Source organism: Lutra lutra, chromosome 6 (genome assembly GCF_902655055.1).
Source record: "Lutra lutra chromosome 6, mLutLut1.2, whole genome shotgun sequence".
NCBI classification, from domain to species: Eukaryota; Metazoa; Chordata; class Mammalia; order Carnivora; family Mustelidae; genus Lutra; species Lutra lutra.
In genome coordinates this window covers 37,061,473-37,074,531 of record NC_062283.1, presented here as the reverse complement: position 1 = coordinate 37,074,531, position 13,059 = coordinate 37,061,473, and the positions used below count along the sequence as shown (strand labels likewise).

The 13,059-nt window shown below is 43.0% G+C and overlaps 1 protein-coding gene across 1 annotated transcript in view; it reads left to right on the top strand.

Annotated features, from left to right (window-relative positions):
• Nucleotides 1-6,404: 6,404 nt before the first annotated feature.
• Nucleotides 6,405-13,059, top strand: part of MTO1 (mitochondrial tRNA translation optimization 1) — a 30,904-nt gene continuing 24,249 nt past the window's right edge. Inside the window, exon 1 of the mRNA XM_047732951.1 lies at nucleotides 6,405-6,723. Within this exon, the coding sequence (XP_047588907.1) occupies nucleotides 6,507-6,723 (217 nt within the window). The 5' untranslated portion in view covers nucleotides 6,405-6,506. The remainder of the gene's footprint in view (nucleotides 6,724-13,059) is intronic.

Here is a 13,059-nt window from a genome sequence, read left to right as displayed (position 1 = left end):
GTCGCAGCGGGAAATGAAACTTAAATAACTGGCGGGAACGCAGGGACCGCGGCCTGAGAGCAGGCGCCCAAACTGAACGCTGGGAGGTCACGGGGAGCCGGGCCAGGCCACCAAGGGGCGGGCCGCCCACGGTGCCGGGAGAGATGCTAAGTTTCTCACCCTCCATTGCTCACGAGTCGCCGGGTCGGGAAGCACACTGAACGCAACCAGAGGGTCTCAGAAAACACCCTCAAGGTGCTTTGAAAGCTTGACAGATTTGCTGGCATTAGGCCTAAAAGAATTTGGGGAAACTAGAGAGCTTCTCCCACATTGAAGTCAACGGAGAAACTTTTTCTTTTTTTAAGATTTTATTTATTTATTTGAGAGAGAGAGAGAGAGAAGGAGCAGGGGGAGGGGCAGAGGGAGACGGAGAAGCGGACTCCCTGCTGAGCAGGGGCACCCCAACCCTCACCCCCACCCCCACCCCCAAGCCTCCGCCATGCAGGGGTCAACCCCAGGACCCTGAGACCATTACCTGAGCCTAAGACAAATGTTTAACTGGCTGAGCCACACAGGCACCCTGATAGAGAAACTTTTTCAGTGTGAGTTTAAGTAAGGGTACTTTTTAAATTAATGAAATAGAAACTGTCCAACTTTTACAAAATGGAAATGAAATGAGGACTGACTGCAATTGGAATAAATATTTCATTTTATTTGACTTTGTAAAAGCAATAGAGTCTTAAATTGTGTCCAAGTTCTATTTTTTTTTTTAAGATTTAAAAAAAATTATACTTATTTGTCAGAGAGAGAGAAAGATAGAGCTCACAAGCAGGGGAGCAGCAGGCAGAGGGAGAGGCAGGCTCCTTGCTCAGCAGGGAGTCCAGTGGGGGACTCAGTACCAGGAACCTGGAATCATGACCTGAGCCAAAGGCAGAAGCCACCCAGGCTTCCCTGTGTAGAAGTTCTTATTTGTTAGTTTTAGCCATTGGTTCTCAAAAGCCCATCCAAAAATGGCACTTACGTTTAAATAATTTATGCTGTTTTGGCCCTTGCGATACAGAGTTCTCCACATAGGCTTTCAAATATCTATTTCTAAACCAATCCCTTTATAGAAATACATATTAGAAAACCCCTGGCTTTAGAAGAGTTTGATTACTTTTTAAAAAAAAAATCATCCTAACCATTTTTATGTGTACAATTCAGTGACATTAAATACATTAATATTGTTATGCAACCCATCACTACCATCCATCTCCCCAACTCTTCACTTTGTAAAACTGAAACTCTACCCATTAAACAATAACTCCCCATTCCTGCCCTCTCCCTTGGCAACCACCTGCTACTTTCTGTCTCTATGAATCTGACTTCTCTAGGTACCTCATGTAAGTGGAATCATACAGTATTTGTCCTTTTGTGACTAGCTTATTTCTCTTGAGATAATGTCCTCAGGGTTTATCCATATTGTAGCATATGTCAGCCTTTTTTTTTTTTTTTTTAAGATTTATTTATTTGTAGCATGGAGGACAAGGGGAGTTGGAGAGGAGAAGGGAGTTGAGGGAAATTGGAAGGGGAGGTGAACCATGAGAGACTATGGACTCTGAAAAACGATCTGAGAATTTTGAAGGGGTGGGGGGTGGGAGGTTGGGGGCACCAGGTGGTGGGTATTGTAGAGGGCACGGATTGCATGGAGCACTGGGTGTGGTGCAAAAATAATGAATACTGTTATGCTGAAAAAAATAAAAAAAATTAAAAAAAAAAAAGATTTATTTATTTGTTAGAGAGAGAGAAAACATGGGGGTGGAGTTGGGCAGGGGATGGGAGAGAGAGAGAGAATCCTCAAGCCAACTCCTCAGCAAGTGCTGAGCCCGTCTTAGGGATTAATCCCAAGATCCTGAGATCATGATTTGAGCTAAAATCAAGAGTCAGCTGTCCAAATGACTGAGCCACCCAGGCGCCATCAGCCTTCCTTTTTAAGACTAGTTATTTCTACTGAAAGTATATAGGACATTTTGACAGCCATTACTCTGTCAATGGACAACATGCCTTGATTACTCTTTTAAAAAGGTTTTCTTAAAACCAATATTTTGATATATCCTCTTTGATACAAAGGTGTTTTTAGTTTGGTTGGTTGGTTGGTTTGGTTTGTTTTTGGTGTTTGTTTTTTTTTAAACACCCCATGGCAATGACCCCTAGTTCTAAATGTGATGTGAGAAATCTGTATATTTCTTTTGTAAAATGGAAGGAGGACTATATTGTAGTCAGGCTTGTTCTCAAGCAAACCAATCTCAGGGAAAAGTAGATACAAAGGAAAAGGGTAGAACCCAAGGGTAGACTGTGCCTAGTTGTTCAAACAACAGCACGTGTGGCTGGAGCTTGTGAAGTTTGAAATGTGTCTGTTATCAACTTATTGCTTCTCAAACAAGGACTTAGTACACCCCTTGGTAAATGCTGTCTGATAAAAAACAGAATTCCTTTAAGCAGTTCTCTTTTAAAGTGCCCACTATGTTAACCTTTCTCAGTAGAGGTTATAGGAGGACACTGTAGGAAGAAGAGGTTTCCTGCCAATTTCCAACATACTGGAGAGAGTGGAAGGGAACTGCAGGGCAAAGGTCAGACTTGTAGGTGTGAGAATATCTGGTAGGGCCTACCCCAGCTATAGGCCCGGAAAGTGATCCCTCTGAGAACTTGCCACCTTGGCCCAGCCATAACCCATCCACAACTTACTAGACAGAGAAACCAAGATTCCTGCCTGGCCTGTGGTCCAGAAGGTCACACACCAAGAAGCTGATCCTTCTACAAGCCTTGCATGCAGCCTGCCTATGGCCAAGGAGGTCCACAGAGAGCAGCTGCTCTTTCTGCAAGCCCTCTATGTTATGTAGCCCATACTCTCTGAAGGCCTTCTGCACTTGAGATCTGAACCCCTTTTGAATTCATTCTTACTTGGGTACTCTCTCTCAGCCCTAGCGTACCATATATAGTTTCTTTATATGGTATTTCTTTTATTACAAGTATTCTTCTTTATTTTAGAGTGAAATAATTAAGTAACCTCCACCCCCAGTGTGGGGCTTGAACTCACAACCCCAGATCAAGAGTTGCAGGCTCTACCAACTAAGCCAGCCAGATACCTCAATATGGTTAATTATTCTTACATTAACTACTATGATGTAATACTCTTTTTAAAATATTTTATTTATTTGAGAGAGAAAGAAAGCATTAATGGGCAAAGGTCAGAGGGAGAAGCAGACTCCCTGCTGAGTGGGGAGCCCATGTGGGACTTGATTCTGTGACTCTGAGATCATGACCTGAGGTTAAGGCAGACCCTTAACTGACTGAGCCACCCAGGTGCCCTACTATGTGATTCTAACTTCTGACTGGACCCAAACTGCTACAGAGTTAGTATTGGGGGTGGTCCCAGGAGATAGAGGCCTAAAGATGGGATTTGGGAATTGGTTTTGTTATGCCCTTGGGTTTGAGCTCAGTGTTTAAGGAGGAGGCACCAGAAAAATGACTGAGAAGGAATAGCCAGAAAAAATAGGAGGAAAACCAATTCTGGTTTTCCAGAATCCATTAGCTTGATGTCTTGGATGTGGCTGTGAGGGGTGCCTGGGTGGCTCAGGTCATGATCTCAGGGTCCTGGGATCAAGCCCCCTATTGGGCTCTCTGCTCAACGGGGAGCCTGCTTCCCCCCCTCTCTCTCTGCCTGCCCCTCTGCCTCCTTGTGAACTCTCTCTCTCTCTCTGTCAGATAAATAAATAGAATCTTTATTTTTTTTAAGAGTTTATTTATTTGACAGACAGAGATCACAAATAGTCAGAGAGGCAAGCAGAGAGTGAGAGGGAAGCAGGCTCCCTGCTGAGCGGAGAGCCCAATGCAGGGGTTTGATCCCAGGACCCTGGGATCATGACCTGAGTGGAAGGCAGAGGCTTTAACCCACTGAGCCACCCAGGCGCCCCCAATGAATAGAATCTTTAAGAAGAAGAAGAAGAAGAAGAAGAAGAAGAAGAAGAAGAAGAAGAAGAAGAAGAAGAAGAAGAAGAAATGGCTGTGAAATGGAAAAAAAAAGCATTCACATATAAAATGTCCATCTTCTTCACATTTATATTTAAAACTTAATTAAAACTCCGGTCCTGGCTACAGTATAATGAAATAGCCTTACACTATTAATGCAACCTGACATGAAGCTTTCAGAAGGCTAATTTAGCCATTACCAAAAGTATAAATATTGAGGAATCCTTTTGCCTAGTATCTTAATTTATAGAAAGAGGCCCACCAATTTAGAAAGAGATATATGTACAAGGATGATGACAATATCAAAAAGTTAGAAACAATCCAGATGTCCAGTAATTGGGATTTGATTAAATAAATTATCGTTAAAATGTGACATATTGATATATATGTAAGGGCCTATTTAGCCAGAGGGATTCCATTTTGGGTTAAACAGTGATTTTGTTGTTTATGCAGTAAAACTTAAACTGACCCTGCCCCCCTTCAGGGACTTACTTAAAAGCAAGCCCAGGAAACCAGTCCCAGGTAACAAAGCCCAAATACAAGGGTGGGTCAGGCCAGGTGGAGGTATCCAATCGGCGGGGGCACATACTGTCTCCCTAGCTACCAAGGAGTATGGGCCCCGCCCTTTGGGTGCCCTTTGGGCATCAATTCGGACCAAGGTGATAGGCTAGTTCAAATATCTACTAGGGTAAATTGTAATTCAATTGGCCACCCGTGTGTAACCTAGCATGACTGCGCAGCTTTCTCTGTGTGTTACAATCTAATTGGCCACCTGTGCGTGGCCAGGCCCAACCACATGGCCTTTGCCCTTAAAAGCTAGTCTGTAAGGCAGAGAGAGGTCGCCCTCTCTGTAAGAGGCGCAGTCCCGAACGGTCGGTTTGATTCTCAAGGCTTGGCGCAAAATAAAGCTTTGCTTGACCTTCGCATTGTATCAGTCTCTGATACAATGCGAAGGTCAAGCAAAGCTTTATTTTGCGCCAAGCGTATCAGTCTCGTTCCTTTAATCACAGACCCATTATTGGGGGACCTTTCAATATACATGGCATAGAGTCAAAAATACATTGTTTAAAAAATATAAGCAAAGTGGGGGTCCTGAGTGGCTCAGTTGGTTGCACATGGAACTCTTGGTTTCACTCAGGTCATGATCTCAGTTGTGAGATCCATCTCCTAGGTCCAACTCCATACTCAGCAGGAAGTCTGCCTGAGAATTTTCTCCCTCTTCCCCCAGCCCCTCCCCCCATGCATACACATTCTCTTTTTCTATCTCAAATAAGTAAATCTTAAAAAAAAAAGTCAAACTGAAAAATAACATAATCACAGTGTTAGAATTGCAAAATATTAGCAGCATGAGTATTTCTATTAAAAAAATTAGGAGGCAGGATACCTGGGTGGCTCGGTAGGTTAAGCATCTGCCTTCGGCTCAGGTCATAATTCCAAGGTCCCAGGATTAAGTCCCTCATTGGGCTCCTTACTCAACAGGGAGCCTGCTTTTTCCCTCTGTCACTCTCCCTCTGCCTGCTGCTCCCCTGCTTGTGTTCTCCCTCTCTCTGACAAATAAATAAAAATCCTTAAAAACAAAAACAAAAATTAGGAAGCATTAGCAACAAAATGCTGACAAGGATTACAGAGGTGGGGATGAAAACGTCTGAGGAAGTTATAGCTTCTTTAAGTCTCACAGTTTTCTATTTCTATTTGATATATTTTAATAATCAGAAGAATAAAACTGTCACGTGGGTTGTTTCATTAACCCATTAAAGGTCTCCTAAGAAAGGTTTTAAGAATGTCAATTTCCGGGGCGCCTGGGTGGCTCAGGTCATGATCCCAGGGTCCTGGGATCCAGCTCCGCATGGGGCTCTCTGCTCAGCAGGGAGCCTGCCTCTCTGCCTACTTGTAATTTCTGTCTGTCAAATAAATAAATAAAATCTTAAAAAAAATAAATATAAATAAAAATGTCAATTTCCAAAGGCTGGACATTTAATCTTCAACCATTCCATTCCCCTAATTAGCCATAATCAATCTTTCATTTTAACAATTTATTTTGCTTTAACTGCTTTCCAAATGTATTTTAACTGCTTTCCAATCTCCTCCTATTCATAGGCTAGCCTTTATAAACAAACAGTAATCCCTGTGATAGTTTACCAGAAAATTCAAAGAATCTTTTAAGGCAAAGCGATCAAAATCATTGTCTGTAGGTGACCAACTGGCGATTAGGGATGCCAATCGCCGAAAAGAACAGAAAATGACCAAGTAGAAGCCACCAGTTCACAGCCATATGTAATCAAAAGCCTCCACCAACCACGAAAGGAGGTTTACACAACCGGTGCCACCTGCACAGTTACCCGGTCTCACTTCTCCAGTAAAATCGCGCCAAAGCTCGTCAGCGCTGACGCTGGACGTAGACTGCTACGCTGTGACATCAGCGTAAAGATGGCTGCGCCCTGAAGCCTTTCCCTCCTACCCTGAATTTTTGCGAATAGCCTGCGTCAGATTCAGGGTCAGACTCTTAACTTTCTCCAGCTATGTTTTCTCTGCGCGGTTGTGGTCTCTGTGTCGCGGCTTCCTTCACCAAAAAGCACCTTTCGTTGGCCCGTTTCATCGGTGACAGCGCGGCGCCTCTGGGTACGAACTTTGACGTGGTAGTCATTGGCGGAGGACATGCCGGGACCGAGGCAGCCGCCGCTGCTGCTCGGTGCGGCTCCCGAACTCTGCTACTAACCCATCGCGTGGACACGATCGGTAAGGAGCTCGGGTAGCGTGGAGCTTGGCGAAGGTCGCAAGCTGCCAGTAAGCGCCTTCACCGCTTCCCCGGTTGCTGATGCGGGGAGCCTCTCCTCTTCCCCAAGGCTAGTGAGAATCCTAATGTCTGTGGTTTTATCCTTTTGAGTTTCACAGATAAGGTAGGCCTGACCCAGAACCCTGTATTAGGCTGTTCCGTGGACCATGTATTGTGCTGCTGCTGACAGAAGTAATCAGTTTGGGAAAGAGGGAAACTAAGAATACAAGCTGATAGTTTCTTACTTCATTTTTGTCGTTTACCCTTTACTAGCTTGTTGCTTTGGAAATAGAGTACATTAACATTTATTAGGAATGATTTGTTAAACGATTGTTGTGGGTTCTGTTGTTGGTGTTGTTTAGATTTTATTTTTATTTATTTGACAGAGAGAGACACAGGGAGAGAGGGAACACAGCAGGGGGAGTGGAAAGCAGGCTTCCCGCCAAGCAGGGAGCCCAATGCAGGGCTCCATCCCAGGATCCTGGGATCATGACCCCAGCCAAGGCAGATGCCCAAGGACTGAGTCACCCAGGCACCCACAATTGTTGTGTTTTTATCAAGATTTTATGAAGCCCCTTTGAAGAACGATGCTACCTTTTATTGTATTCTATATCTCTACTTGATTGTTTCCTAATTTTGTGATCAGGAACTGGCAGTGCTTTTTTCACACTTAATAGGCAATGGGTGGACGGCTATAATTTAAAGCAACACCTCTTTCTAGCACCATAATAGGTGCTAGCTAAAACATCATCTTGTAATGTTGTGCCCGAGTTTTCGCGTCTGAGAGACCACCCAGGAGCCAACACCGATGTTATCACACAAGGGTTTATTTGACAAGCTTAAGTTTGGGTCCAAGTATACCTGACACAGCGGAGTAGGGACTTGGACCCTGAGGTGACATGCTTAAGCTTGGGCCCAAGTATACCCGACACAGTGGAGTAGGGACTTGGACCCTGAAGTGACATGCTTAAGCTTGGGCCCAAGTATACCCGATGCAGTGGAGTAGGGACTTGGACCCCGAACTAGATTACAGTCAGTGTTTTTAAAGGCAGAGTAGAGGTGGGCTTGGCGGTGGGTGAGAACAAAGGGGATATTCAGAAGGACTATCAGGGTAAAGGAGACTGTCCGGATAAGGCCTGGTTACTATCAAGCCAAGGCTGTTTTTCCCTCTAATGAGGCACTAGCATGAAGACAGTTGGGAGTTTCCTGGTGGAATGTCACATTCCTCCTATCAAGCATCCTTGTTAGTGAGACTTAGCACTGGGACATTTGTAAACCGAGGGAGACTCCTGTCTTGCAGGATTGTGATTTTTACAAGTTAACTATTTGTTCACATCTACTACTGAGGGGAGGGGAGCGGGTGGAGAGGGGGTGCAAGGTGCCAGCTTTTGCTTTGTCAAGATGGCTGTACTTATGTCAGGGCTAGACTCGAGGTGGGTACAGCCTTGTTTTTCTTGGCCTCCAGAGTAAATCGTGCAAGCCTGTGTTTTTTTTCCCCTCCTGCATTTTGCTTAAGAGTGAACAGTAGAAATATTAACTGTTTTGCAAAAATTGTGAATAAAACTGGGCGCCTGGGTGGCTCAGTGGGTTAGGCCTCTGCCTTCAGCTCAGGTCATGATCTTAGGCTGGAATCCAGCCCCCTCCCCCATCCCACATGGGGCTCTCTGCTCAGCGGGGAGCCTGCTTCCCCCTCTCTCTGCCTGCCTCTGCCTACTTGTGATCTCTCTCTGTTAAATAAAGTCTTTAAAAAATTGTGAATAAATCACATATTTGATACTGAAGTACTTTAAAAAAATTCCCATTCAGCTCATAACTGTGGAGAAATAAACACTGTTAACAGTGATTCTTTTTTTGGGGGGGGTGATGTGATTACCCAAAAGATTACAATTTGCTTATTAGACATTTCAGTGTTTATATTTTAAGAAATAAAGACTGGATACTACCTTTCAATAATAATTTAAAATTTTAATGAAGAAAGTGTTGTATTATTGAACTAAGATGGTCATTAAATATAAGTTATGTAGTTCTGTGAGGGATAAAGGGATTCTTACCAAAATCCATATTCATATAATTCAGTCAATAAAATACAGTGTTTTCTTTTTAAATAAATGCATTTAGGAAATAATAACTCTAATAGATGAGCTTAGGGGATGACAGTTTTGTTCTTGAATCAAAATCTGATTTGTAGGGGCGCCTGGGTGGCTCAGTGGGTTAAGCCGCTGCCTTCGGCTCAGGTCATGATCCCAGGTCCTGGGTTCTAGCCCCACATCGGGCTTTCTGCTCAGCGGGGAGCCTGCTTCCTCCTCTCTCTCTGCCTGCCTCTCTGCTTACTTGTGATTTCTCTCTGTCAAATAAATAAATAAAATCTTTAAAAAAAAAATCTGATTTGTAAGATAATTCAATATATTGGAGAATCTTAAATATTTCTACATGGCCTCAGAAAGATAGCTTTCACTTAGAACTGACCTAAGAATGCAAAAGGCAGAATTGTCCTGTTGTGATTTAGTCATTATCATCTGCTAATAATAAAGGTAGAGGCAGAAAGTCTTTTATTTTCTACTAACCTGGAAAATAATGTTTGTTTGTTTGGTTTTTTTGCCAACTATTTTTACATTTCACAATGAAAAAGAAAAGCCTTGTGCACCTGTTTATTCTGTGTCATATTACCTACGTGTTTCATGGAAAATATTCACCATTAAAGAGATTGTTAGACATTCTGTATTTTAATCCAGGCTTCACAGAGTTCTAGCTGTGTGACCTTGGACAAGGGACAATTTATTTAACCCTCAGTTTCTTTATGAAATAGAAAGAACAGTACCAACTTCAGTTTGCTATAAAATTTAAATCAGAAAATACAAGCAAATCATCTGGAACAGTGCCTGACCCATTAAGTGGTTCAGAGGTTAAACTATTTTATAAGCTTTTCTACATAGCCAACTTAAATTCTTTAGCTTAGTGAAAAATGGACTGATTTATACTTTTGGGGGGGGGCGGGGAAGCAGGCTCCCCACTGAGCAGGGAGCCCAATGCGGGGCTCGATCCCAGGACTCTGGGATCATGAGCTGAGCTGAAGGCAGAGGCTTTAACCCACTGAGCCACCTAGGAAAATTTATACATTTTCATTTATACATTTTCATTAGCATTACCAAGTACTGGTACCACACTTGGGATGTTAGTAGTCTTTACCTAAGGATACAGATGACAAATAGACTTTCTTTCTTTCTTTTTTTCTTTTAAAGACTTTATTTTTTTTTGACAGACACAGATCACAAGTAGTCAAGGAGGCAGGCAGAGAGAGAGGAGGAAGCAGACTCCCTGCTGAGCAGAGAGCACCACATGGGGCTTGATCCCAGGATCCTGGGATCATGACCCAAGCTGAAGGCAGAGGCTTTAACCCACTGAGCCACCCAGGCACCCCGACAAATAGACTTTCTTATCCCAACTTCAAATGATTGGGAATGAAGGCTAGTTTCCTGGAGTTCTATGTGGAGAAAAATCAATCTTGAGGCTAAGCAAAAGAAAAGTGGCATGTTCAACTTTTCTGCCCGTAAGGAGAGGGGCTCAACATTGATAAATATATTTGAGAATAAGTTTTCAGCAATTTAAAAAGACAAGGATTTCTTTGCATGTGACTTTTACAAATACAAGTTTTATAAATAGGTATATAATGTATGGTAATTCAGTAAAGGACCTAGAAGTTGTTTAGTTTAGAGGTACAGGAAGTGGTAGAATTTCAAAAATTTGTCCCTCCCAACCCCCGCCTATGTGAAGGAGACTCATCTCTAGGGATGAAAGTTTGAGATAAATGTTGGTTATTAGTGGGATTAGAGATTTTTAAAAATTAACTGATTTATAATGAGAATTAAAAACCAAGTCATTTTGGGGTACCTGGAAGGCTCAGTCGGTTGGGCTTCTGACTCTTGGTTTTGGCTCAGGTCATGGTCTTCTGGTTGTGGGATTGAGCTCCTCTCCCCCCACCTCCACATACTTGGGCTCCAAGATCAGTGTGGAGTCTGCGTGTCCCTCTCCCTCCCCCTCTGCTTCCTCCTCTCTCTCTCTCAAATAAACTAATAAATAAAATCTTTTTTTTTTTAAACAAAACAACTAAAGTCATTTTGATGAGTAGCAATATCTAAGACAAAGGATCACAGCTTTAGATGCTCTAGGAGCTAGATACATAATTTAAATGTATAAAGCTGGAGCACCTGGGTGGCTTAGTGGGATAAGCATCTGCCTTTGGCTCAGGTCATGATCCCAGGGTGGTGGGATCCAGTCCCTCATCAGGCTCACTGCTTGGCAGGAGCCTGCTTCTCTCTCTGCCTGCTGCTCCCTTGCTTGTGCTTGCTTGCATGCACACATTTCTCTCTCTCTCTCTGGCAAATAAATAAATAAAATCTTAAAATAAATAAATGTGTAAAACAACATGGAATAATGGGAACAGTGGTGAGCTGGAAAGTATATCCTCATTCATTCTTTTGTTTGTTTTTAACAAAAGCTTCATGTGGGGCACCTGGGTGGCTCAGACTGTGAAGCATCTGCCTTTGGACCACATCATGATCTCCAGGTCCTGGGATCGAGCCCCATGTCGGGTTCTCATCTCAGCAGGGAGTTTGCTTCTCCCTCTTCCTCTGCCTCTCCCTGTGCTTGTGCTATCTCTGTCTCTATGTATCTCTTTCAAATAAATAAATAAAAATATTTTTTAAAAAAACAAAAGCTTTGTGTTTACCAAGCAGAACATCACCAGCAAATGACTGAGTTATGAGCTCTGATCTAAAATGTATCCTCTCGGGGCGTCTGGGTGGCTCAGTGGGTTAAAGCCTCTGCCTTCAGCTCAGGTCATGATCCCAGGGTCCTGGGATCGAGCCCCGCATCGGGCTCTCCGCTCAGCAGGGAGTCTGCTTCTCCCTCTCTCTCTCTGCCTGCCTCTCTGCCTACTTGCGATCTCTGTCTGTCAAATAAATAAATAAAATCTTTAAAAAAAAATAAAAAATAAAATAAAATGTATCCTCTCTAGTGATTGGAAGAAGATTACTTTAAGAGCAATACGCAGTACTAGAAAAAAATCTTACTTGGTGATATCATTTCACATTTCTAGTTTCTGTTTTGTTTACTTATTCATTAAAAATTCAGATATTTCAAGTCTGATTAAGTTATTGTGGGGTTTTTTTTCCTAAACAAATAAGTCCTTGTCTGAAATATTTTTTTTAATTTTTTTTTAAATTTATTTGACAGAGAGAGAGAGATCACAAGTAGGCAGAGAGGCAGGCAGAGAGAGAGAGAAGGAAGGAGGCTCCCCACTAAGCAGAGAGCCCCGGGGCTCAATCCCAGGACCCTGGGATCATGACCTAAGGCGAAGGCAGAGAGGCTTTAACGCACTGAGCCACCCAGGTACCCCTGTCTGAAGTATTTATAGTTGATAAAATGTCTGGAAGATAAGGAAGTGTGTAGAACTATAACAGATGTAAGATTGGACCTGAGTTGATACCTGGCAGTTCATTATACTGTTCTCTCTTATTCTTTAACAAAATAGCTTAACCTTGGGGTACCTGGATGGCTCAGTCAGTTAAGCACCTGACTCTTGGTTTCAGCTCAGGTCATGATCTCATGGGTTGTGGGATAGACCCCCACGTGGGACTCTGCACTCAGAGGGGAGTCTTCTTTTTTATTTTTATTTTTTAAAGATTTTATTTTATTTATTTGAGAGAGAGAGAGAGCATGAGAGGAGAGAGGTCAGCAGGAGAAGCAGACTCCCTGCCCAACAGGGAGCCCGATGTGGGAGTCGATCCTGGGACTTCAGGATCATGACCTGAGCTGAAGGCAGTCATCCAACCAACTGAGCCACCCAGGTGCCCCAGAGGGGAGTCTTCTTAAAGATTCTCTCCCTCTGCCCTGCTCACACTCCCTCTCTCTTTCTCTCTCAAATAAATAAATCTTTAGAAAAGAAATAGCTTAACATTTGTATGTGAAATAATATGTTGAATTAGAAACTCAGGAATGGGGGCACCTGGGTGGCTCAGTGGGTTAAGCCTCTGCCTTCGGCTTGGGTCATGATCTCAGGGTCCTGGGATCGAGCCCCTCATCGGGCTCACTGCTCGGCAGGGAGTCTGCTTCCCTTCCTCTCTCTCTGCCTGCCTCTCTGCCTACTTGTGATCTCTCTCTGTCAAATAAATAAATAAAATCTTTAAAAAAAAAAAACAACTCAGGAATGCAAATTGATTGCTTTCATATAAACTCAGTGATAGGATAAATATTCACTGTGTTTATCGATTTTATGTGTATATGGAGCACTTTTCTAAGGT